Source organism: Megascapheus bottae, chromosome 21, assembly GCF_031878675.1.
Source record: "Megascapheus bottae isolate mThoBot1 chromosome 21, mThoBot2.hap1, whole genome shotgun sequence".
Classification (NCBI taxonomy): domain Eukaryota; kingdom Metazoa; phylum Chordata; class Mammalia; order Rodentia; family Geomyidae; genus Megascapheus; species Megascapheus bottae.
In genome coordinates, this window is record NC_143529.1 from 15,456,394 (window position 1) to 15,484,115 (window position 27,722).

General features: G+C 37.7%; 2 protein-coding genes across 2 annotated transcripts in view; one reads left to right on the forward strand and one right to left on the reverse strand.

The window, feature by feature from the left end:
* The first annotated feature begins 1,955 nt into the window (after positions 1-1,955).
* Fam237a (family with sequence similarity 237 member A) lies at positions 1,956-7,337 on the forward strand. The gene is made up of 2 exons (XM_090354362.1): positions 1,956-2,376; positions 7,181-7,337. The coding sequence occupies exons 1-2, from the start codon at positions 1,968-1,970 to the stop codon at positions 7,312-7,314; spliced, it is 543 nt and encodes a 180-aa protein (XP_090210488.1). The 5' UTR covers positions 1,956-1,967; the 3' UTR covers positions 7,315-7,337.
* Positions 7,338-10,598: 3,261 nt separating this feature from the next.
* Positions 10,599-27,722, reverse strand: part of Dytn (dystrotelin) — a 32,688-nt gene continuing 15,564 nt past the window's right edge. The window contains exons 8-13 of the mRNA XM_090355214.1: positions 27,383-27,534; positions 21,944-22,091; positions 20,138-20,208; positions 19,646-19,805; positions 16,478-16,955; positions 10,599-10,729 (exon numbers count right to left, since the gene is read on the reverse strand). Coding sequence (XP_090211340.1) covers positions 10,626-10,729; positions 16,478-16,955; positions 19,646-19,805; positions 20,138-20,208; positions 21,944-22,091; positions 27,383-27,534 — 1,113 coding nt within the window. The 3' untranslated portion in view covers positions 10,599-10,625. The remainder of the gene's footprint in view (positions 10,730-16,477; positions 16,956-19,645; positions 19,806-20,137; positions 20,209-21,943; positions 22,092-27,382; positions 27,535-27,722) is intronic.

A 27,722-nucleotide genomic window follows, 5' to 3' on the forward strand; every position in this document is an offset into this window, starting at 1 on the left:
CAAGAGGGCGTGGAGCTGTGCGAGTGAGGAGGTGAGTGGGGTGGAAGATAGAGCGGGTCCCGGGGGCGCTCCGCCCGGAGGGTGGAAGCCCACGACCTCAGGGGCAGGGCCAGGAGGGGGACCCGTAAGACCCCGATGGTAAGACATTACAGGAACTACTCTCCTGGCTGGGACCAATCGTCTCCTAAATCTGAAGGAGTCTGCAGTCAGAGCTTTGTCACCCGAGCCCTCAGGGAGCCCCAACTTCAGCACCCTGGACAGCGTTCCACCCAGCGTCCAGGGGAAACTTCACAGCCACAGTTTTGAGTCCCCTTTAAAAGGGGAGGGAGGGATCATCCTCGGGGGACACAACTCTGATATTTTAATGCACAAAAGAATACATTGAGCATATTTTTCAAGTAGAGCTTTTTTCTTTCCTTTTGCAACTGATCCTAAGACAAAGTTTTGCATAATCGTGTATCTCAAGCCTATTTCTTCCAAGGAGGGATGTACATGTTCCAAGAGTTTCTGAAGTGTTTATCGAATGGTATGTCAATACAAGCTGCTGTTGTGAGAAACAGAAAGATGCCATCTTAGGGTGTTACATAGTCGGATGTAGAAATACTCCCAGGAGATTCACATTCAAACGCCCCTCCTGTCCCCCCACTTTTCAGCCAAACTTTAATATCTAAAAGGTCTGGAAATTCAAGAAAAACCCAGGGTGAGTTGTGTGTGTCCTTTATGTTTCTTCTTTGAAGTAGTTTAGACACAGGGCACATTTGGTATAGTTTGTGGAAGAATCAGATAAACTTTTTTTTGGGGGGGGGAGAGGAAATTCAAATTCTTAAAGAGGGAAAGGAGGAAATGCAAGTTATCTTAAGGCCATTATTTCTCTGTAAGCTTTGTTTGAAGTGGAGATAAAGTATCCTAGTATCCTTTTAAAGTGAGAAGTAGACACTTCTCTCTGGTCATGGTATTACTACAGACAGTGAGAGGCAGCAGAACTGAATAAGAGGCAAATCATTGCTTTTTAAGTCCTTGTGAAAAATGAATCCAAAACATAAAAAAATAAAGTCCTTGTGATTCAGAGCAACAAGAGAGAAATTATACAAAATAACTTTTTTTATAAAGTTTTATCAGAATTTCAAAACCTTTTAGGTTTTGTAAAATGTCTGTTGAATCTATTCAATTGGTTGAAGATATATTTTTCAATTCTTAACTATATTTACTTACACTTTTAGCACCTCTTATGCTTATTCTTATTATATTTTATAATTCTGTTGTCTTTATAAAAACCTATAAGCCACTGTGAATACAAAAGCACATAAAGATAAAACCTATTTTTAAATTCTTAATTGCGCAAGAATCTTACATGAGGATAGCTAGGCTTAAGATATTGTCAAATAATGAAAGATATGTGGCAAGAGTTTACATTTTTGCTTCATAGCCTTTTAAATTGTATTCTTCTCCCATAGAGAAAAACAAGTTCACTTTTTTTTTTTCCTTTGGTGGGTCCTGGAGCTTGGACTCAGCCTGGGTGTTATCTCTGAGCTCTTCAGCTTAAGGCTACCACCCTACCCTTGAGCCAGCCCCACTTTCTGTTCTCTAGAGGTTAAATGGAGATAAGCATCTCAGGTCCTTTTGTGCCTGGGCTGGCTTTGAACCTTGATCCTCAAATCTCAGCCTCCTGAGTAGCTAGGGTTATAGGTGTGAGCCACTGTGCCTGGCTAAGTTCACTTATTTTACAAAACAACACATTAGGGATATTTCTCAGCCTATTTTGATTTTACACTGCCTGGCCTGAATCATTTTAGATAGAATGAGGCTTATACATTGGGATGCAGTACAAAGGACAAAATTTCCTATTTAGTGACAGTAATGTGTTTCTTTTGCTAGGATTCAGGTTCCTTAAAGGAAGACTTGTTTTCTTTACTGCCTGGAACATAAGCAGCGACTGATACACTTCCTTTCTGTACAGTTCCAGGGCCATGGCTGATTCTGGGAACAGAAGAACATTCTGTCACCCCTTGAGCCTCACCAGCTCCTTGCTCATTGTGGGAATGTGCTGTGTCTCTCCTTTCGTCTGTCACAGCCAGACAGACCTACTTGCTCTGAACCAAGCAGATCCTCAGTGCTGGGAATCTTCCTCGGTTCTCCTCCTGGAAATGCGAAAGCCTCGCATTTCCAACTCTGTGTCAGGCTTCTGGGACTTTATGATCTATCTGAAGTCATCTGAGAACTTGAAGCATGGGGCACTGTTTTGGGATCTGGCCCAGCTCTTCTGGGACATCTATGTGGACTGTGTTCTTTCCAGGAACCATGGCTTAGGAAGGAGGCAAGTGGCTGGAGAAGAGAAAATTCCCCAAGCACAATTGCAACACACAGGGAGGAAACAAGGTGATTCAGTTCACTCATTTTGTGTTTTTTGTTTTTAAATCATTTTAAAGGATCAATCAAGTATGACTTGGACAAAGTGTAAGAAAAAGAGAAATGTCCTTGGAGGAATTTAGTGTTACCTAGATTGCTTGCAAAGAGTGAACCTCAAAAGCACACATGTAATGGCACCCTTTTGCACAAACTTCACTGTAACTGCTTATAGCAATATCATGTTTTCATACTCATACTTTATATGGAAAGAATGAAGGAGAGTCAGAAAAACAAATAGGGAAAAGCATGATGATCACAATACATTATAAAGGGATAAAGCTCTGCTCCAAGACCAACACTTTTTTGTTTTATCCTTAATCCAACATTGGAGGTCATGATCTGGTATTTACTTGCAGGGAAATCATGAAAGCTTGAATAAAAGTCTTGGGAACATTTGCAACATGCAAATAAATTCTTGCCCCCTTTGAGCTGAAAATTATGGCTTTTATGTAAACAGGGAAGGGGATGTATCAAAGGTACTTAAATGAAGTAGACTAACAACTCATTTGGCATGCAGATTCATTCCTTGTTGCCCTTTGGAGGAATTTTGAATGAGTAATAAACTTCCAGAAAGTAATTAATTTTTAATAAGTTGTGAACATCTTAAAAATTTAGAGATAAGCCAGGCCCCTGTGGCTCATGCCTGTAATCCTAGCTCCTCAAGAGACTGTGATCTGAGGATTGCAGTTTGAAGCCAGCCCTGGCAGACTCTTACCTTGAATAAACTACTCAGAAAAAGCGAGAAGTGGCACTGTGGATCAAGTGGTAGAGTACTAGCCTCAGAGCACAAATAGACTCAGGGACAACAACCAGGCCTAGGGTTTGAACCTAAGGACTGACAAAAAGAAAAAAAGGAAAAAGAAAAGATTTTTTTAAAAGAAGTAAGTACTCTAAGGGTAAGAAACTATCCCTTATAAAATTAGAATTGTGGCCAGATAGCTTCTATGAGTAAGCAGAAAGATGTACCAGCCCTGCTATTGGTTTTGTTCCTTTTTGGGGTGCCCTTTCAATCAATGAGCTACCAAGTTTTGCAGTGAGACCCATCTAGCTGTTAATAACTGTTTAGTCTTACTTGTACACTAATGGAAAACTGGAGTTTAAGTAAGCTTTACAGTTGAACATTTAATTGTGAGGCTTTGCTATATATTTCTATACTAGTAATTATAGGAATTAATAGTAACAGTGCGAAGACTATCTTTTCCTTAGATACTGTAGGATTTTTATATATCTAGTTTGTCTGATATAAGTAACTGAAACTCCTCAAGATTTGCTGGTCAAGAAGTTTCCAGATAACAAATTGCTATTATAGGTAAGTTTATTGTTTGGGTAAGTGTAATGGTAACTCATGTCAATTACATTTTTTAGAGAAAATGTTCCTTCTGAGTCTTCACTACTAAAGGGGAATGTTTTTAAATGTTGGCTATCAGTGTGTTAAGAATATTTTAATCAGTGGCCATCCAGGCATCAGCAATTTTAAAGATCATCTATTTTCTTTTTTGTGCTTCTGTAAGGTTTTTATTTCCCTTGAGTTTTTGTTTGTTTGTTTGTTTGTTTTTGGTCTAGGGCCTGTGGCTTGAACTCAGAGCCTGGGCACTATTCCTGATCTTTTTTTTTTTTCTCTCAAGGCTAAAGCACTTTACCATTTGAGCTACAGCTCTGCTTTTAGCTTTTTTGGTGGTTAACTGGGGATAAGAGTCTCACAGATTTTCCTGTCCCACCTGGTTTCGAACTAACATCCTCAGATCTCAGCCTCCTGAGTAGCTAGAATTATAAATGTGAGCCACTGGCAATCCTGCTAACTTTCTATTCTTATCACATTTAGCTGTTGCATGGAAATCATTATCAATTGTTTTGATTTCACATTATTATCTGTATAACTCAAAGAAATGTTTACAGAATAAGTGAAAATAGTAATTCTTGTATATAGCTGAACATGAGAATAGTTGAAGTATATTACATGGATAACATTTTTATAAATATGGAATATGTCTATATGGCATATCAATACGGAAAGTTTCAACTTTGGAAGTCATTCCCTTCATCTTGCTACAGACATGCTTCTGACTCAGCTGGTCAGCAAACCTTGGGGAGACTTACCAAGAAGCTAAGTTTGACGAGTGGACATTTCGCTTTATCAAAGTTATTTTTATGCAGGCACAAGGAATTGTCTGAACTTTAGAAAACAAGATTTGTTTTCCATTTGGTTGATATAATCACAAAGAAGTTTCTGGGTCAAGAAGATACATGTCTAAAAGTTAAATAGTTATAGGAACATTGAGATTTCTTTCCAATAAACTTCATTAAATCTGTAGTGGTTCAACTAGGCTCTGGATGTATTTTGGGGGATACTCCAGTAAGTTTTCCTTTTATCCCTGGGGATAATGTGCTACCAGGTCGAATGAAGGTAAAGGTGAAGAGGTGTTTTGATGTTATTAAACCAGATAGTTTAAATCTACTTAAAAAGTCTTATATAAATTATATATATATTAGCTATGGAAATTGAGCATATTAACCTAAGTATTTTGTTGATGTTTCCTCATCTGAAAATGAAGGATATAGAAAGAACTTGATGATAAACAAAGTCTTTTCATGTCCTTGGAGTGTTCTGTTATTCTATTAAAAAAGAAAATGAAAGAAAGGAACTTACAGAACTCTGAGAAAAAAATCAGGAAGACCTTTATCCTAAGAACCATTGACCAAGCTAGATGATGGTTGGGACACTGGGGCTGTTTATGACAATGCTAAGCAGGAACATAATAGGTCTGGAAATTAATTCCAAAAATGCTGAAGGATGGAGTTGACACAAAAAATGAGTCTAAAAATGGCTCGTAGGACATTGGCTAATGGCTGAATGCTGAAATGTCTAAAGAAAGTATAAAGAGGAGAGACACATCCAGGCCTAACTACTAATGGATGCCAGGGAAGAGGGAAGACTAGAGGCAGGAGAAAAATAAGGAGAGGAGAGAGAGACAGAGGAAGAGGGAGAGGGAGAGAAAGACAGAGAGAGAGAAAAAGGGAGAAAGAGAGAGGGAGGGAGAAGAAGAAAGAAAAGGAGGGGGAAAAGATGGAGGGAATAGTATTACCTCAAGTGTAAACAAATAAAACAGATAAAACTAAAGAGCATTTAAGTTAATGCATAGCATAGTAAAGGAAATTTAAAGCCCAGCACTGGTGGCTCATACCTGCAATCCTAGCTACTCAGGAGGCTGAGATTTGAGGATTACCGTTTGAAACCAACCCAGGTAGGAAAATGCATGAGATTCTTATTGCCAATTAACCATCAGAAAAAACAAAAAACAAACAAACAACAACAACAACAAAAAAAAAACCCAAAAGTGGTGCTGTGGCTTGAAGTGGTAGAGCACTAGCCTGAGCAAAAGAGCACAGGGACAGTGCCCAGGTCCTGAGCTCAAGTCTCACTACTGACAAAAAAAAAAGAGAGAGAGAGAGAGGGAGAGACAGTGAGAGAGAAAGTGAGAGACAGAAACAGAGACTAAAAGAGAGATTTTAAGGTATAATCCTACTTTGTCTAAAGCAATACCTTTTTCCTTCAACAAACCTTGCTCTACCACTCAGAAGTATATATACATTTCCCTTCCTGAGACTGGAAGTTTATGGATTCCGGAAAAAATTGGGAGTCTTTTTTTCTCTGTGATGAGGAAATTAAAATTTAGATGTATAACTCAGCTGGCAAATGTTCATAATGATTATTTTTCAAACACACACAAGAGAAAAAGTACTTTTCAGAAATGTAGAATCACAAATGATAGACTGCCAACTTTACTCACTGTAAGAAATTCCTTATGTAACATACTCAGTAATTGTCCATCTAGAAACAAGATTCAGATGATGAAGGTTCAATGATAAAGAACACGCTTTCCATGGCAATATAATTTACAGAAACAGACAATTGGGAAATAATCAGAATGTATCACACTAAGATAATTATGGCAGAAAGTATGCTTATCAAGCCAAGGCAACCTCTGGAAGCTAACATAATAGTGCTTCCTTTGTATGTATACATTAATAATTATGACCAGTTTATAGTCAAATATTTACTGCACATTAACTGATTAAGGAATATATTTGTAATTATTTACTAAACTTAGATTATATGACTAATTCCACAGAACATCAAATTTTCTTTTTTGCCAGTCCTAGGGCTAGAACTCAGAGTCTGGGCACTGTCCTTGAGATTTTCCAAGGTCAGAGGTCTACCACTTGAGCCACAGCACCATTCCTGACTTTTTCTGTGTATGTGGTACCAAAGAATTGAACCCAGGACTTCGTGCATGCTAGGCAAGGATTCTATCACTAGGCCATACTCCCAGCGAGAACATCAAATTTTCTATAACTATAAATATCTGTGTAAAATTATATATGAATAAGCATATATTTATATAAACATAGCAACTATATCTGTAATAAATCTATATATAAATAAACTCTGAAATAATATATTTTTAACTAGACTATATATTTATAATAAATTTATATATAAACAAATCCTGCAATAATTATTTTAGCATTTTTCCCCTTCCCTTCCCTATTTCAAATAAACAAGTTAACATATATAACAATATACCAGGTACCAAAGTCAGATACAGTAACAACATGAGATAAATTTTATAGGGATTGGTAGAAATTTTATAGATAAATTTTTGAGGGATTGGTAGAAATATAAATTTTTATTTAAAAAAAACCAACATGCTGATTTTCAAGTAGCCTGCAAATAACTTGCTGACCTTATGAAGTTTATTTTCTCTGTTTACAGGTGCATATCCACAGCTTCTAAGAATCCATTTCCTGAAGAAGAAAGAACTGATTGAAGAGTTGATAAGCAGGCACATGCACAGGAGTGGGTCTAGGTTTGTTGGAAAATTGATCCTGGATATAAAGCAAAAGTAACCTCAAATCCTGAAATTATAAAACATGTGCTTTTTTTCTTGACTCTTGTTCATATTTTAATTTTAAGTGGTAGAAATGTCCAGAAGTCTCAGAACTTATTTAAAGCTTCATTTGTTTAGACTACTAGAATGTTCCTCAGATGGCAACTACTGCTAGACCATCCCACTAGAGGAATGAATAACTTCCAAGCTGACTTAGGGACTGGGATCTTCTGCCTCTTTACAGTTGATTGATAATATTTTTTGGAGATGCCTGTTATTGTTAATGAAATGGAGTGCCATACTTTCCACTTGAATACACTCCATGAATTCTAAGCCAATAATGACTGAATTGCTTATGCACTGGCATACGAAGTATTGCATAGGTTAGTTAACAGCTACAAATGTTGGAGATACTAAATCTTGTTTGAAATAATATTTTTGAATATTGAATGAAGTGAAAAATTTTTAAAAAGCAAAACCAAAAAAGACTGAGATGGACAGCAATCTTCTCATGCAAATAAAATTAATAATAAAAACAAGCTTTGGAGCCCAGGTAATGTTATTGGAGTTTCTTTATTACAACACTTAGAGTTACCATTAATGATAGCCAAATTCTAATAAACTATTGTACATATAAATTATCTCCCAGTTATATTGTTTCCTGTTGGATTAAAAATTAGGCCTATAGGTTAATATATTCCACACTACAAAGCAAAATAAAATGAAAATGAACCACATGGTAAGAAAAGAATCTATAAATAAATCTATAAACAAATGACTAAGCCTGAATAAGGTTCACAGAAGTGGGGTTCAATCAGCAAATTTCCCTGAGTTCCAGACCCCCTGCTATTTTTAGCTTTAATTATTCCCATGTCTCCCATACTGTTATTATGACCAATGATTGACAAGTTTAAATTTGAAATATTCAAGCAATTCCCTTGCTTTTTCTAGACCTAAAGAAAAAGATTTGGAGCCCTCCAGAAGCTAGAAATAATATTTAAATAATATCCCTTGAAAGGAATATTTCCCCTGAAGATTAGTCCCAATCCCAGTCACAGGGGAAGGGAGCCTGGAGAAAGATCAAGAGCAGGGAAAGAAGCCCAGCCTGAGAGCATGGTTGATTAGGAAAAGTGAGGATATTCAAAGTCTGCTACCCTGTGCACAATGGAATTTCACTTTTATCAATCAGGAAGAATGAGGCTACATCTTTTGCAGAAAATTTGAAGGACCTAGAAGAAATTATGTTCAATGAAATATATATTTATAAACATAAACATAGTCATATGTACATACACATGCAAATGGGTTAACTAACATATGATATACTTAGGGAAGAATGTTAATGATGTTACTCTCTTGAATAACTTACAGTCTAACAAAATAAACACCAGAAAGTTGGAACTTGAAGTCTGAGTGGGGAGTAGAGTTCAAGGGGAGGGAGGCAAGTGAATGAAAAGAAGGATAGGAGAAGGGAATCATAACCTTCACCGTATATATGTGAAAATGGAATAGGAAAATTGCATAGGTAGCTAGAGTTGGGACAGATGGCATAGAATGATGAAAGGGATGACATTGACCTATATGCATTGTCCTCATAAACTGGCATTGAATTAAAAACCCCTCCGTAAAACTACTTAAAGATTAAAAAAAATTAAGAGGGCCAGGAATTTAGACTACTTGTAGAGTGCTTGCCTACCATGTATGAAGACCCAGGTTTGATTCCCCGGTACCACATACATAGAAAAAAGCCAGAAGTGGTGCTGAGGCTCAAGTGGTAGAGCTCTAGCCTTGAGAAAACCCAAGGACAGTGCTCAGGCCTTGAGCTCAAGGCCCAGGACTGGCAAAAAAAAAAAAAAAGAAACCTGCCATCCTTTGGCTATCTTTTTTATATAGGTTCTTGCATTTGCAATCATACTATTTTCTTTAGTGTTTTCCTTCATATTCTCCACGACAGTCTAATAAATGCATTACCTTTTATAAATCATGGATAAGACACTACTCGTGGAGAATGAACTCTGATCTGCTTCTCCCCTGCCATGGGAGTTAGCAATTTTTCTGTAGTATTATTGATTTTGTGGGTCATTTGGTCTCTGTTGGAACTAATCAAGTCTGCCTTGATAGAACAAAAAAGCTACGATCATAGGTAGATTAAAACTTCGTTTATAGATACCAAAATTTGACACATAAAATCGTCATGTGTCACCAAATATTCTTCGTTTGTTCTCCTTATTCCTGTTTAGCTCATGGCTTATTTAAAACCAGTAGCAGCCAAGATTTGGTCCATAAGCTGATATATGCTCTACGATGTGGTTATCAGCCTTCTAAGGCACATTCTGGGATATGGTAAGAAGAAAAATGTATTTAACAAGAAAAGCGAAATATAAAATTTATAAGGTCAAAAAGAAAAACTAAATTCTGGAGTGAAAATGAATAGAAAAACTTAACATTAATCCTATCGAAATCGATGTAATTTACTCCTCAAACTATAGCTGATGGAATGAATAAAATCTACAGTAGTAACATAGGTAGCACACCCTATTCCAGCATAGAAAGGACTACAGAGGTGCTTTCCTGAAACTCATCAGATGTGGAAATTTAAATAGAAACATTCACATACCTTCAAACATTTTTGAGATACATATTAATTATAGAGAGTTGTAAAGAATGGTAGAGACAAATATATAACCTTTATCCACCCCCCCCCCACCACTATGGGAATGCCATGGGTAGCTATAGAACAATATCACAACTGGAAGCCTGACATTGCTTCCCTCCAGAGTTTGTTCAGCTTTTACACTTTTTACATGCTGTCCTAAATGTGTTTGCATGTTTAATTTTTTAAATCAAGCCTATTTTTTCAGCAACAGTATTCAGATAGAAAAAAACTTTAGGCCATCCCATTGATTCAATAATTTAAATCATTCTTGAAGCAGACTGTTGCCTACAGTTCTGTAGATCACACACTTGAATGTTATTGCCAAATCTCCACAGTTAGCATGGCCCTCCAATGAAATCAGCATAGCTGGGTTCCACCCCACTCCCTGTCCAGCTCCTCACACACTAAATTTCTTTTTGAACAAAAGACCGAAGAGATAGGAGTAGTGCAATTCAAAAAGTAAAAAACTTTATAGTTCAAACCAGCTATTACAGAGAGAGAGAGAGAGAGAGAGAGAGAGAGAGAGAGAGAGAGAGAGAGAGAGAGAGAGAGAGAGAGAGAGACAGAGAGAGAGAGAGAGAGAGAGAGAAAGTAAAAGTCTTCATCATTTTAATTCAGATTTTAAAAATACATTTTGTCATCACTTCCAAGAGCCTTTGAGCCTGGACTCCTTTTCACTTCAAGTTGGGCAAGGTGATTTGATCCACAAAAGCAGAAAAGGCCTTGCATACCCGCTCAGCTCCACCATACAGATCCATGTTCACCGAGGTCTGTGTCTCTGAAACCAATCGACAGGAAAATGCAACTTAGCTTCTCAATGGAACTAGCTGAAGCTTTTGCACAAAGGCCAGAATACAATTTTCCACAATTCCTGAGGCCTATGCTTCTTCCCAAAGTTAGGTGGTACATAAAACAGCTCATATTTACCATTAGCAATCCCACGAATCCAGCCAGATGCTGGGATCTTCAAGTGTACTTTCCCATTGCTTCTAGCACAAGTCTAGGGAACTGAAGGCCTACTCCATGATGGTGTGTTTGCATGTTTGGAGGGGAATCAGAATCATCTAGAGAGTCAAAGCAGGCAGCTACCCTCAGCCCAATATGGTTCAATCCAGGTGGGACAAGCCTGAGAATTGTAGCTGCAACTAGATCCCAGGTGGTGCTGATTTGAGGTGGTCCAGAAACACACCTCCATAGCTACATTATGAATGGTTTGTGTGATCTTCTGTGAGCCTATCATAGGAGTTGTGTTATAGAGAAGAATTTGGTGATAATCAACCACACATTTGATGTACATAATCTTTAACGGAGAAGTTTTGTTTTGTTAAAAGAAATGAGCCCTGTTATCATATAAGCACAAAAGCCTTTGTGAGCTAGGGCACAAATTAGAAACAACATAATTATATATCATAAAGTAAATGATAGTCTATTCCTATCCAGAGATATCCTGAAACATGTTAAAAATGGCATTATTCCATGTCAAAGACACTGAAGAAGTGAAAGCAGCAAAGGTATAGTGGTATCTAGCTTACCTTGAAAAAGAAAAGACATACATTTATGCAAATAAAAACATGAGAAGGAAAATTCTCTAAGCTATTGAGTGGTTTCCTTTGACAGAGGGTGTAGAAGAGAGCATGATGATGAGCTTGTTGTTAGAAAAACTGCACTTACAAATTCTAATTTATTAGAAACATGTAGTATTATGTTAGTTGTGTTGTTGATGAAAAACAGATCATAGGAAATGAAAATATGGAAAATATGGAAAGAATCGTTATGTTAGTTAAACAGCTTTTAAGACTCTTTGTGTACTATTTTTTAGCTATAGACTCCTTGTGTACTATTTTTGATGAATGCATTTTTCGTCCATACACTCTCTAACACTGCTCTAGTGCTGTGGAGGCCTTGAATAAGTTATTTTCTTTTTTTCATATATTTTTATTGTAGTTAATAGAAGAATTACATTATATTCACCAGATAGAAGGTGCATTACTTCACAAACATTGATACCCTTTCTCATGTCTTGGTCCCCATTTGAATAAGTCATTTTCAAGAGCCTGATTAAAAACCTCTGTGCTTGGGCAAATTTGTTTTAAGATAGTGTTCTCTGTCATGGGCTGGTGGCTCAAGCCTGTAATTCTGTCTACTCGAGAGGCTGAGATCTGAGGATCATAGTTAAAGCTAGCTTGGGCAGAAAAGCCCCCTGAGACTCTTATTTTCAACCATCCACTCAAAAACCAGAAGTGGCACTGTGACTCAAGTGGTAGAGCTTTGAGCACAAAGAGGCTCAGGGATAGAGCCCAGGCCTTGAGTTGAAATTTCACAACCTACCAAAAACAACAACAACAACAAAAGATAGTGTTCCCAGCTTTGAATGATTAAAAAATACTTAAAGCACAGCAATAAAGAAATTGGAAGCAGGGGGACATTGTGGCTTGCACCAGTTAGGACAATGTTCTGGAAGCAAAGGCAGGAGGATCAGGAAATACAGGCCGGTGAGATAGTTAAAGAGACTTTGCCTGAAAAAAGAAAAAGAAAAAAATAGGAAAGCAATAACTCATCTAATCAGAAGAAGGGAAACTTGATACAGAGGAATAAGCTAGCTAAATTAGACATAGACTGAAATAGAGATAGATGACTTACCTGAAAGACAATCTATTGTTCAAGTGCTCACTGAGCTTAGGAGAACACTGCTGTTTTCTGCTGAACCCGTCTATGTTGACTTCAGCTATCGCATATAGTTTTTCAGCTCCAACATTTCTATTTGTTTTTTATTCAGATATTTCTAACAGTGTTGGAATTTCTTTATGTACAGTCTCAGTGGTTTGGAAGTAGTAGATATTTCTAATTTTAGATAATTTCTAATTTTAGATGATTCTAATTTTCCCAGTAATTCTCCAAAGTAAAAATGCAAAGAAAGCTGGAACAATAAAGTAGTCAGAAACTTCCTTCTGCTGTCTGGTGCTCCAGAACAAACATGGAAGTAAGAAAAAGTAAAAAGATCTTCATTACTTTGTTTCACTTTCTGTCTCTACCTCAGTGTGGCTATCTCAGAGATAATGCATAAATTCTGGAGTATATTTTATAACACATGTTGCCACTGATTAAGTGAAGTTTGAAAACAAGATAACATTTCATACAAGTCTGAATAAGGATCCAGGCTCAATTAGAATTATTTGAATGAATAATGATAGATCATGGAAACACCAATCATACAGACCTTCATGCACATATTTCAGGGCTTCAAAAAATAAGCCAAATGCAAAAAGGAAGACTATAAATCTTAAAAATAAACATCGGTTGAATTATAAACATATTTGCACAATAGGTAATACTTCCTAAAGAAGTATCTCAAAGGTTTGGTTGAGATAATAAATGAAAATGGGGTGACTATTTTGAGACATACACTTTTTATATTTTTTTAAATACTCGATAATACCAATCATGTATTTATGCATTGTTATATCATCTGGATTTAGAAATAAATACCTTTTACTTTCATTGGGGATTTTCCTTTTAATAACGCAATGATACATGTGTGTACATATATAGATATATTTATATGTGTTATATTTATTTATATGTACTTTATCTCAATAAACTAACTTAAAATATTCACCCATTTTTAACATTAGGTATTAAAGGTTAAGGTATTATCTTCCAAATGTGCCATAAGTGAGTAGTAGACCTTGTCTATGATGAATGCTTAAAAGAAAAAAAAATGGGGCTGGGATTTTTCCTAATGAAAGAACCCAATCTCCAAAGATTATAGACTACACATACACTTTTATTTATATGACACTCTCAAAACCACAAAACTATTGTGATGAAGAACAGATATATATATATATATATATGTCTAACAGAGGTTAGACATGAGAGAAGTATGTGTCTATAAATATTAGCATAAAGAAGGTCTATGCTGATTGTGGGCTTCAATATAGCAATTTGATATAAAATCTTTGGATATAAATTGTTCTCCTCCAAAAGGTTCAGGGACTTAAGGATTGGTCTCTAGTGGATGGGTCTAATCATTAAAAAATAATTGGGCTAGGCACTGGAAGCTCACACCTGTAATCCTAGCTACTCAGTAGGTTGAGATCTGAGAATCTCAGTTTGAAGCCATTCTGGGCAGAAAAGTCCCCTTGAGACTCTTACCTCCAATTAACAGCTCAAAAACAAAGGGAAGCTCAAAGTACACTAGCCTTGAGCAAACTTACTCAAGGACAGTGCCCAGGCCCTAAGTTCAAACCCCTCCAATCGATTTTTTTAAAATTAAAAGCTACAAAAGTAATTGGATTATGTAGGGGCTAATTTTACCAATGGATTCAAACTAAATGGGTTATTAAGAGGCAGAACTTGGTTGAAGGAAGTAAGTCACAGGATCACAGAGGAGCATGAATTTCAAGGCATGTCTTGTCCCTGGCTTCCTGTCTCTTCCTCTCTACTTCCTGGCTGCAACTTCTCCATGACGCACTCCTGTCCCCATGCTGCATGGCTCTGCCTCATCACAGGCCTGCAACAATGGGACAAGCCAATCATGGGCTAGAACCCCTGCAGTCAAGAGCCAAAATAAACATTGCTCCTTAAAAAAAAAAAAGAAAGAAAGAAAGAAAATGGGGCTGGGGATAGAGTGTTTGCCTAGCACGCATGAAGACCCGGGTTCAATTCCTCAGTACCACATACATAGAAAAAAGCCAGAAATGGTGCTGTGGCTCGAGTGGTAGAGCTCTAGCCTTGAGAAAGCCCAAGAGCCCAGGGACAGTGCCCAAGCCCTGAGTTCAAGGCCCAGGACTGACCAAAAATAAAGAAAAGAAAAGAAAAAGTGCATTATAATCACTACATACATGAGACTGACCCAGTACAACATTTCAGAAATCAGCAATTTTCATCAGCTTGTCAGAAAAAAAAACCCAAAACAAAATGAAGATGTCTCAGACTAAAAATCTTTCCTATAAAATCCAATTTTATGTGAATTTTTATATGAACTTTTCTTAAAAAGGTCAAGTGGATATTGACTGTGCTTTAGAGACTTGTCATGGCTGGAAGGATATTTCTTTTTTCATTTTTTGCCAGTCCTGGGCTTGGGCTAAGGGCCTGAACACTGTCGTTGAGCCACAGCACCATTTCTGGCTTTTTTTTTCTATGCATGTGGTACCATGGAATTGAACCCAGGTCTTCGTGCATGCGAGGCAAGCGTTCTACCACTAGGTCAAACTCCCAGCCCCTGAAAGACATTTCGATGGAAATAAAATGAGTGGAATTCCATGTCATCTTAAAACTCAGGCACAAGGCATTCCCATCCTGTCTTTCTCATAGATAGTTTGAGTATGTTTCTAGTATCTGTGAGAATTTATTTCTTCTAATGAGAAGACTATAATTCCAACTCTATTTAATATAGAGCTTCATAGATAGACTAGACTCCATTCAGAATAAAACTGATATTAGCATATGACTGAAGTAAAGGTCTGCAACTATCGTGGCTGAATTTTGTCCCGTCCATCCTCAAATTTATATAATAAAGTCTTAAACTTAGTTCCTCAAAGCTGCTACATTATGATTAAATGAAAGTGAGGTCACTAGAATGGACTCTAATATAGCTGTGTATAGAAGAATACATAAACATACAGGAATAAGACTGTATGAAAACTCAAGTGGAAGATGGTAAGCAATAACCCCCAAAAGAGAGAGGTCTCAGAGGACCTTGACACTCTTGACACCTTGGTTTTGGACTTTTAGCCTCTATATGGTAAAAAGCAGCTCCTTCATTCTTTCCTTCCTTCCTTCATTCCTTCCTTCTGCTTAAGTCACCTAATCTGTGTGCTTTGTTATGGTAGTGCTATAAAACGAATATGCCAGCTCCTAAATATTTTGAGACAGCTCCATCTAATGTAGAAACATAAAAGTATAATTTTCTATTATGTCCTATCTCTGGATAAATCAAAGTCTACAACATAAATGAACGTGTGTGAATATACATGCACATGTGCATATATATATATTAAAGAGAAATAGGACAATGTTTCAAAATAGAAGAAATTGCTATAGCAAATGATTGTTTCAAAAGGTCTTCTGCCAAGACATGAGAAAGGGTATCAATGTATGTAAAGTAATGCATCTTCTATCTGGCGAATATAATGTAACCCTTCTATTAATTACAATAAAAAATATATGAAAAAAGGTCTTCTGACATCAGCAGTGAATCATGGCTTATGAAGATGATAATGATGTGCTACTTACAATATCAAATACCTCAGTCTCTTCTCCTTTACAGCATCATCATTATTCCTATTTCTAAATGATGATGTCGGGTTTCTCAATTATATATGATTTAAGAGTACTGACAACAATAATCTCAACAATGAAACAATAAATATGTATGTCATGTTTAGCAGGCACCAGGTGTTCTGCTGAAGTTTTCCATGGTTTAGTATCTTTAATGCTCACACTAAACCTGTGAGTCTGTAAGTGGTAGGAGTCAAGTTCAGAGATGCTACGGGACTATCTTCTCTGAATATGAGGATCTTACCTGCTGTTGTTTCTGGATGGAAGGCATCCAGGAGCTTTGACAATAGTTCTTGCAGTTCCTCTCCCTCTTGTTCATTATCTCTCTCTCGGGTGCTAACTATTGCTTTCCTTTCTTCAGGTGCCAAAGCAGCAGTGCCCATTTCAGCAGGAGAGATTTGCAGCCTTTCCTTCTGACAACCAGATAGAAAGCTCTGGGTTTCTTCTGGCATCTTTTGTGGATGGCTCTGTGCCCTGGTGCTTTGTGCAGTTTTCTCTGGAGGTTCTGCATTTGGCAGTTCAGACTCTGCATTTGCTTGACTTCTGTGATTTTTGTCTATCTCAGCAGTCTTAGGACGAGGTTCCCATTTGGGACTGCCTTCAGAGGCCTTCTTAATCTGGGAAGATTCTCCTCCCTTCCAAGTCCAGTTAGATGTGGAACTGCTGGTTTCACACATGATGTTTTGACAGGAGGATGAGGGATGGAGTGGAAGTAACAATGCCTAGCAAAAAAAAAAACAACCTTGTTTAGGAAGAACTATTTGTTTTATTTTTTCAAGAATATATTAAATTCCAACCTTTCAGGAGCTGTGAATACCACACATTTCTTTTCTTTCTCAAAATGTGTCATTTTTACTTGATGCTTTTACTTCAGTAATAATCTTAAACTCTCTCCTAGAACTGGAATCATTCAGGCTATATAACTGTTCAAGGAATAATCACGAAAAATTGAGGTCTCCCAAAGCCTAGGTTCTAAAAGTTTCATCAGGAATTTCTGAAAATGTAGGTTGACTTGGTAGTTAAAAATTATAACAGGGCTGGGAATGTGGCCTAGTGGTAGAGTGCTTGCCTAGCATGCACAATGCCCTGGGACTGATTCCTTGGTACCACTTACACAGAAAAGCCGGAAGTGGTGCTGAGGCTCAAGTGGTAGAGCTCTAGCCTTCAGAAAACATAAGGACAGTGCTCAGGTCCTGAGTTCAAGCTCCAGGACTGGCAAAAAAAATTATTACAACAGACAGAGGGAGTAACAATATAAGACAAGAAATGTACTTGTTACCTTACTTATGTAACTGTAACTTCTCTGTGCATCACCCTTACAATAAAATTTTTAAAAATGTTAATAATCGTACTCGTAGTGATCTGTCTGGTGGACATGCTGAGGCAGGCTGCACAGGAAGCCAGAGGCGTAAATAAAATCTCGAGATATGCTCCATGTTAAAGTGTGGTCCACAGACTTTGGAGTTCTTCAGGTCTTCTAGCAGTCTGTGACATACTCTCTGAATGACCCTTGGATGTAGTTGACTATATTCTGGTACAAAATCAACAGCAAAAACAGCTGTTGGCACTTGAACAGGAATCCAGACACCATCCACACACAGTACTGAGCAATAAGAGACATTGTCATTATATACCAGTTTTTTTTTAAAAAAATGATTACTAATAAGATGACTTTATGGAATCATCTAATAGTTTTAAAAAACAGACAACTTACTAATAATACTGGGAATATTACAGTGTAAGACCAGCCTGGGCTCGATGCACACCTGCCATTCCAGTTATGAAGGGAACATAAGTAGGAAAACCGTAGTCCAGGCAGCTTGAGTATAAATGTGGAACCCTATTTGAAAGGTCACTAAAAGCAAAGAAAGGGCTGTAGATGTGGTTCAAATGAAATAGTGCCTGCCTCCCAAAGCATAATATGTTGAGTTCAAAACCTCAGTACTGCCCCCCAAATAATATTAGTCCATGCCTTTTTAACACTGTGTATGATGAAACAGAAAGTGTGCATGAAGCATTTCAGATGTATGCTGCAATTCAAGCACTTTTCAGAGCTGGGCATTTGGCAAGTATTTTCTCAAAAACCTGAGAATGAGACTATCCCTGCAAAGAAAGCAATGAAGTATATTTATTGTCTATTACGACATTTAAAGTTTAAAGAAAACATTAGAAGGTTAGAAAACTCGCATGTACGATCATATGTTTGATACCTTTCCATTTCTTAAACACTTCTGAAGAAATAAGTAGTAATGCTAATGAATGTGAATTTTTTTTTCAAAAAAATGAGTGAGTTTTAGGATGTTCCATTTAGCTCAGTAAGTCAGTGTCTTTCAACAAGATTAATAAATATGACAAAATGAATACTGGGTGGATCCATTCAGATGGTGTACTAGACAATGGATTTTAATGAGACATACAGTTTCAGATCTCAACTTGCAGTTCTCTTTTAAGAGAATATTATTTTTTAATGTTTTAGTAGAGTATGCAGTAAAAGCATCCTAAGTGCTGTGTGGTAGCTCAGGCCTGTAATCCTAGCTGCTCAGGAAGTAAAGATCAGACGACTGTGGCTTGGGGGCACAAAAGTTAACAAGGCCCTTTTCTCAACCATCAAGCTAGATATGGGGATACACCTGTGGTCCCTTGAAACAGGTTGGTATTGGTAGAGGAGGATCAAGGTACAAGATTAGCCCAAGACACAAAGCATAAGATGATATCTGAAAAATAACTAGATCCAAAAAGGGATGAGGGTGGAGGGAAGGCAGGAGTGTGGCCTGGTGGTAGAGTGCTTGCCTAACCTAACATGCAGGCAGCCCTGAGTTTGAGTCCTCAGTACCACATACACAGAAAAAGCCGGAAGTGGTGGTGTGGCTCAAGTGGTAAAGTGCTAATCTTGAGCACATAAGCTCAGGGACAGCTCCCAGGCTTTGAGTTCAAGTTCCAGAAAAAAATACATACATAATGTTTATTAATTTTTCTATTTCAATGAACTAAAGAATATATTTTAAAGTCTCTTCTGTTTTAGTTTTCATTGTGGTGAATAGCAATATATATACATAATATATATATTATATATATAGTACCCACTAAAACTTACATTCCTTTGGAGGGGGGGTCCTCAAAACTTTTAAAGAATGAACAAAGGATTCTGAAACTGAAAGGTTTAAGAGTCAGTGCTGTGCAAAACTTCTTCGCCCAGCTCCGTGGTTTGTGAATGGTCTCAGTCCTGTTGTCTTTCAATGGTGCTTCCTTCTGGAAGGGGAAGCTGTGTATTCTGGAGGATGGAAGTCAGATTATGAGGGGAGGGTAAGGGAAGCGATGTGTTAAAGTGGGAGATGAAGCTCAACCTTGGCTGGAGGACCCCTAAGCCAGGTTTCCAGGTGGTCTGCGTGGCCTGCCTCACCCACATTTGTACCTGAAGCTCCTGCTCCATCTGCTGAAGCGTGGTCCTTAGACTGTCTTGGTTGGTTCTGAGTTCATGAATCTTGGTTTCAAATCGGCAGCTTCTTTCTTCCTGCAAGGAGTACATGACTCGCAACTTGTCTTTGTACCGCTTTAACTGCTTTTGAAGGAGCCTGGAAAAGAAACCCGTGATTCGGATAAATAAAAGGAGCAAAATCAAAGCTTTGTGGAGGGCTGGGAGTGTAGCCTAGTGGTAGAGTGCTCGCCTTGCATGCACAAAGCCCTGGGTTTGATTCCTCAGTACTACATACATAGAAAAAATTGGAAGGGGCAGAGCGTTAGCCTTGAGCAAAAAGTGTCCAAGGACAGGGCTCAGGCCCTGAGTTCAAGCTCCATGACTAGCACAAAGAACAACAAAAAAACTTTGTAGGAACTTTTCTGTTAACGCAGAGAGAAAGCTGCTGGTTCATTTCTGCTATTGGGGACACATGGTATTCATTCCTACCTTGTCTCCCTTTGGAGAGCAGGAATGGGTTCCCCAGTCCTCCACAGTCCCTTCTTAATGCTGACGATGTCCTAGGAAAGCAAGGAATAGAAATGAGACCCCCATAGCCAATAATTCATCATGAGAACATGATCCTGATGTTTTCCAAAGAATACAGTGTACTTCAAAACTAGCTGATGCTCAGCTGTGCACATGAGGAAGGAACCACAACAAGAAGCAACTGAACTAGGTTCAGACAAAGCACAATTTCTTGCTGGCCTGTGTCCTTTGCAGCCGCTCTGAGTGACCAGCACCTTCCCGTTTCTTCTCTTAAATACTGAATATCCAAACAACTTCCATGTGCATATTTATGCTTTTAGAATCGGTGACCTTTACCTCATTAAGAGTCTGTACATTTTCACATCAGTACTATCAGCCAGCATACCTATAATTAGGAAGCATTTCATCACCCTGCAATGATGTATATCCATAGGGTAGAGCTATGGTTATTCATCATGAAGGAAGACTAAGCTATTTTCAATTTCTCAAAATTAAAAGCAAGAAAACTGTGAAAGTGTCCTTGTGAGCAAGGGGAAAGGTTCTTACAAATTGACTAGGAGATAGATCACTAGGGAAAAAAGGATTTTCTTCCGTCAAACTTAAAACACAATAAGTTGGCCAGGAGTTTGGCCTAGTGGTAGAGTGCTTGCCTAGCATGCACAAAGACCTGGGTTCAATTCCTTGGTACCACATACATAGAAAAAACCAGAAGTGGAGCTGAGACTCAAGTGGTAGAGCTCTAGCCTTGAGAAAGTCCAAAGACAGTGCTCAGGCCCTGAGCTCAAGGCCAGGACTGGCAAAAACCGGGGGAGGGACAAAGGTCAGAAAAGAACATTTTAACTTGCTTCCAAACTATTTCTGAGTATGGGTTCCTTTTACTATTAACCAAAGCAATAAAAATCAAAGCAAACAAAATTATATTTAATTTACTTATATGATTGACAAAATTCAATATGTGGTACTCATACTTAGTAGGGCTTGAGTTTTCAGTGAGTCTAGAGAGTCTTAAGAATGTTCCTTGGCCGGGAGTTTGGCCTAGTGGTTAAAGTGCTTGCCTAGCATGCATGAAGACCCGGGTTCGATTCCTTGGTACCACATACATAGAAAAAAGCCAGAAGTGGTGCTGAGGCTCAAGGGGTAGAGTTCTAGCCTTGAGAAAATCCAAGGACAGTGCTCAGGTCCTGAGCTCAAGCCCAGGACTGGCAAAAAAAAAAAAAAAAAAAAAGAATGTTCCCACTTTTTTTTTGGTGATTCTATTTTAGAAATACAATCAAGGGAAAAAATAAGTGTGTACCGAAAATAACGTATAAAGAGCTGAATAATAATTAAAGTAAATTAAAGCAAAAATTGCAAATAACAAAAAGTTTCCAACAACGAGAAATTAGATGAGCAATATTATATCCATGTAATTAACCATTCCGAATTTTAATGACAATGGAAAAGCCCACAATATAATTTACACTGAAATGTAACTATGTAGTCAATAAATGTTACCATGTGTTCTAGAATTATTGATGATGATTATTATACATGGAAATGTTAGTAACAGAGTTTGTTGCACTTTTGGTTTCTCAATTTTCTCTAAGAAATTGGTAAATGTTCAGATTGGAGATTAAAATATTACTTAAAATAGGTTTCTAGACTTTGCCATTGGTCACCTTCACATCTTGAATGTATTTTATAATGGCTTGTAACACTTGGCTCCATGCTTACAAAATACGCACATGCCTTGGGCACCCGTGATGATTCCTTTTGCTCCGGACTCACCTGGGGACTCCGGTTGCTGTTGTCTGCTTGTGGAGCCCGGGGTTTTCTCTGACGGAGACTTACGCACGCCTCAGAGTCTACTGCTTTCACTGACCCACTTGCCCTTCCGTACTCTGGTACTTGGAAGCTGTTGTACTGGATGGAGAGCCTGTTAGAGTTTTATTAGAAGTTGGAGCAACTGTTAATGAAATGTTAAAGGAAATTCTTTAAAAAATTAAATTAGATGTTGAAGCAATATTTTTCCAAATAGCAATGATGTAGCCCATTTTTATCCTCTGAGCTTTTTTCCAACTAGGCTATTGAGTTGACAGAGAGGCAATTAGCCAATAATAGGACAAAAGTTCCATTTACTCCTCTTCATGACAATCTAGATGCAAAGAAATTTGGAAATGATGGCCGAAAGCCTCCCGGGTCACTTTGTCCTGGTCAGTCTAGACTTTCTAAGAACAGATGTGTGTTTATCATGTCACAGCTGAAAGAACACAGACCAGTTGAAGGTCAGTTGTATTTGACTTTATACAACTCCATTTATTTTATCCCCTTATTCAAAATTATTTTTAAAGCATCTCACCATTTTAGGTTACTGCATTAAAGAAGAAAACAACAAGCTAGGTGTGGTGACTCACTCCTGTAATCCAGTTATTCAGGAGGTTGAGATCTGAGGATCTTTGTTCAAAGCCAGCCCAGGCACTTAAAAGTCCATGAGACCCTTATCTCCAATTAACCACCAGAAAATCAGCAGTGGTATTGAGGCTCAAGTGGTGGCAACTTTGTCCTACTTGGTCTACAAGCACCATCACCATGTTGTTTTGTACAAATACAAGAATGGACATACATAAAATACACATTTCATGAATGAATTCAAGTACATAAGGGAGCTGGAGATGTGATCAAATGGAAATTTTAATTAGGTAGACAAAAGGTACAATTGACCAACTTCATGAAGGAAAGTGAAGTTAGTATAAATTCTAAACAGATTAGAGATTTAAATTTAAAAAATGTGAATAGAAGCATTAAAAATGTAGGAAAATATTGTATGACTTGTCCCTTTGAGACTATTTTCAATAGAGCAAGACTGACAGTTTCTGAACTTCAGTTACATACTCTACTCAGCCTTCAAAAGTTTCTCCGGAGACAAAATCTAAGTCCTTAGGTTAGTCTACTAAGCGCATTAGTGTCTTCCCTGCTTCCTCACCTCTTCTCATCTGTGCACTGTCTCCCCCACCTTTCCCTCTCTACTGGATATTAAGCTCGTGGATTTTGGTTTACTAACCAAGGATTCTACCATCTGAGCCATACCCCCAGCCCTTCTTCCAACCTATCTTCATAATTCTTTAATCCTATTTTAAAAGCATTGCAATTTTATGATAGGCATTAACTTTCCATATAATCACTTCTTATCCACATCAATCATGTCCTGCAAAGTTACCTGGAACACTGAATTTGAAACCACCAATCTACTAAAAAACACAACTCCTAGGAGAGATAGTGTTAGGTTCCTGGAGACCTTGAGTTCACCCCATTTCTATCCACCAATGCATAATATAACCTTGCTTGATGTGCATTTTTTGTTGTTATTTAAATATACTTTATTTCAAATGTGCTATGGAGTCATTGTCACTGACTTCACAGAACTGCATCACATGTTTGAATAAAACTAATCTAACACCATGATTGAATAAGATGAATGTTTTCTTGTGCTAAGAAGCACTGGAAAAGCCTTGGGCACCACACAGGAGGGTTTTGTGAAACAGTGAAACCACCTAGAATAAAAAAAAGAATAAGCACTTAGAGGCCCAAGATGGATGGTGTGCGGGACAGTCGTCCACAGGAGAGTGAGAGCAAGCAGGCGGAACGGGTCCCGTTGGCCTCAGCTGCAGAGGGACTTGTTGCACTGTGAAATGTCTGCTTTTGTGCAGATCTCTAATACCAGTTGGGGGTTACAAAGAAAACCTTACAAGGATGCAAATTGCCAATATTGAATCTGTGAATAATGAGGGAGAATTTGAGGGATGAACATACTTTTATAAGTGTCTCCCCCTCAGCTATTTGGCAGGTTTTGCTTTTTGTTCAGCTCTTAGTTTCTGCACTTAATGAAGTATTATTATCTTTATATGGGATTTCTAATTAAATTTTCCCCTGCTTCTTTTTTAAACCATTTTACATTTATTATAGATGAGTTTTTTTAGATATAAAAATGCCAGCTGGTTATTGCAAGGAGACTGAAAAGCTATAAATCTGCGTGTATTTATTTTATGATAACCGTCACTCAAAGCCTATTAATTCTAATAGTTTCTGCTGCAGTTATTTGGTATTTCTTGAGGCTTCGCAATTATATTAGCTGCAGATGGAAGTAATTTTATCTGTTGTTTTAAAACATTTTAATTTTATCTTCTACCATATTTGTAATAACTTTTCAAAATATTTAATAAAGGTGATGATTTTTGGCACCTAGCTTTCAATTATGTTCTTATAATTGAAAGCATTATTCTTCTCAGTGTGAACAATTACATGTAAATTAAATCCTTATCAAAACTGAGGCAGCTTTTTTACCATGCAGATTATTTACTAAATCACTGAATAAGTTCAATATGACCACTTGGCAATTACCACTAATATCTTTGAAAATGGTCAGTTTGAATATGCCAATTTATTGATCTATGCAAATAAATTTATCAAGGAAGAGATATCTTCCTATTATTACAATGTAAAATAGTAGGAGTCTATGTTCATTTTTCCCTAAATTAGCCACTACACTAATCAGAATCTCTGAACCCACTGAGATACAGGTTAACTTGAAACATATTTGGGGTTATTATCTTGGAAAAATAATCTTGTTGGAATGGATAAGCTATAACACATTGAAATTTAAATACCCTGCAGTGTTGTGTGACTCTAGCAAGTCCATCCTTTTTGTCTTATCTCCACAATGACTATTCTGAGAGTAGAAATGCAATTTGTCCTGTGAAAACAGGGAGTTGCTGAAAGGTGAAATGATTTTCCCAAAGCCAGGCTCAAGGAAACTATGAACTTCTTCCACCTTTAGGTTCCTTTATTTCTTCTGTCTTTCTTTCATGCTTTATCTCAAATGAGCTTGTGTTCTGACTTCATCTGTTCATCCATCCAACACACAGTAAATGAATATTTGCTGTATTGGGACACTGGTAGAGATTCTAGCAATACAACTGGAAACAATGACCAATTCCTCCCTTCTTACATTACAGTTCAGAATATCAGAGAATCTACAAGAGGCTTTTCCTGAGCCCCATAAATGTACTAAAAGTTTCCCAAGTTGTCTGTGTCCTTTGATCTGAGCTATTCTGTTTCAGTCCCCTCTCTGTATCTTGGATTCCAGGAAAGATAAGATTCCATGATAAGTGTCTTAAGTGGAAGAAACCCTCACTCCAGTTCTCTAACAAGACTGAGAGAGAGAATGGTAAAACCAAGCCATATCCACAACTTGGGACAGCCTTAACTCTGTATGCCTTTCTCATTCCCTTCCCTTGATTCTCCTCTTGTAACCTGAAGGCAAAAATCTCTCCTCGGGAAGCTGGATAAAGGTGTATGGAGGTACTGTGTTCTCATGTCTCCCTAGAGTGCAACCAATCTCCTTTCTCTGCCTTTCAGCTATTAGGAAGACTTTGGATTTCGTTGATACTGGGGAAGCCATCAGAAGGTTTGTGTAGAACAATGACCATTCATTCATCTGACCAAATTTAGAGGAAGACCCAGTGAGTTTATTTTAAGAAAATAAAAATATGTAGAAAGGGTACATGTCCAGAAATTTTGACTGCAGAAGTATGGGAGAAGTTTGGAAATAACCAACGTGCTCAGGGTTGAGTTTGCTTATGAACTGTGACATTTCCTTTCAAGGATGAGAATCAAGTTACTAAAAATAATTTAGAAGCAAATGACATGGAAAGAGTTTCTATGTACTACATAAAAGAAGGTGAATGCACCAAGATAGCGTAATTCTGCTTTGGCAACAGTACAATGTGAATAGCATCTGCCTTGTCATCTGTGCATAGCTTGATACTGATGCCTTTTTTCCATTTTTCTTTGAAGAATAAAGTATTGGCTTTGGTTTTTCAAAAGCAAGCCAGAAAAAACTAGGAAGTGAGAACAGAGGTAAAAATAGTCTAATGTTTTGTATCTTTCTCACCTTCCTTTGTATAACTCCAAATAGTTACAGAATAGTAACTTAGTTACTACTTAGTTAAAACTAGAGGTCATAGCTGGGCATGGCGGCTCACACTTATAATCCTAGCTACCCAGGAGGCTGAGATCAGAGGATCGCAGTTCCAAGCCGGCCCAGGCACTGAAGAAAGGGAGACTCGTCTCCGATTAACCACTAGAAAATGGGAAGTGGGCCTGTGGCTCCAGGGATAGAAAAGTAGCCTTGAGCTGAAGAGCTCAGGGACAATGCCCAGGCCCAGAGTTCAAGTCCTATGATTGACAAAACAAACAAACACCAAACAACTAAAAACCTCAAGCCATTTCTAAAGGGAAAGGGTACCTCAAACATCCTTCACTCTATCACGGGTTTCTTTAGAAAAGCTGCTGTCCTTTATCCAAAAGATGCCATTGAATGGATGCATATAATAATTCATACATGATGTTCTATCATATATATTATATTCATATATGTATAATAGAATTTTATCCATCCACAGGTAGAATGGTATTTTGTCACTTTCAGGGAACTAGAGCAACTTGAAAAAAAGTAAATTAGGCTCAGAGAGACAAAGGACACATTTTTTTTTCTCTCATATATGGAAGTTAGGCCTAACTTAAAAATATATATACAAAGATAAAAAGGGTCATGTGCATATATACACAAACAGAGTAACTAAAGTATGATACGCACAAGGGAGGATTCTAGTGGTGTAAATCCATTAAAGAAGTAACTTAGCAAGTTGAACAAAATGAAGTTACTTCTTTAAGAAAAGAAGTAACTTACAAAGTTTAACCTTAACACAGGGAGCCTGTGTTGAGTTGTGGGGCAGGGTGGGGCAAGCGGTACACAAATGGATACAGGAAGGGTTGGAAAATGCAGACAAAATCATCAGTGAACATATGCAAAAACAGAGCTAGGTAAAGTGAGAAGATGGTAGGGCTGGGAACGTTGGATGATAATGATGGAAGGGGTGACGATGATGAAGATGCATCGTACTTCAAACTAACATGCTGGCTTTGTACAACTAAGGAACATGCACATAATGACATATAATGTAAAGGTAGCTATGCACTCTTTAAGTTGCACTTAGTAAATCTAGGCTCAGATATGGGCAAGACAGAAAGATTATATTAAACATTATGTCATTGGTTGAATTTCTTTAAAAAAAAAAGAAAACTTGTTGCCCTACTCTGTGCTGGCCGTGGAGCCCAGAGCTGCTTTTCTGGGCTGCTCTTCTGCAGAACTGACGCTCACACACTCACCTGGCTTGTGCATGGTTTGACACATCCTTAGGCATCACTGGGTCCAGCCACCATTGTCTTCTTGTCGCTTCTTTTCTCCAGCTGTGACCCGGGAAAAGATTGTTTCTGAGGGTCTTGAGGAGGAGTTTTGTGTTCTCCTTTGGGGACATCTGCTGAAATGGCCAATTCAAAAGCATGTCATCTATGTGTGGTCCACTCTCACTGCTTTGGTAAACCATCCACTATAGGTTTTGGGAATTGTTTTTCTTTTTATGCCTTTAGGAAAATGTTCTCTACTTTGAAAATGTCTTCACTTTCTGTCTGTATAACCTACACATGGCTTTAGTCTCCTGAATTGTGC

Coding starts and splice junctions, on each gene's coding strand:
- Fam237a (XM_090354362.1), top strand. CDS start 1,968: ATGGCTGATTCTGGGAACAGAAGAACATTCTGTCACCCCTTGAGCCTC. Junction 2,377..7,180: donor ACACACAGGGAGGAAACAAG/GTGATTCAGTTC, acceptor CTCTGTTTACAG/GTGCATATCCACAGCTTCTA.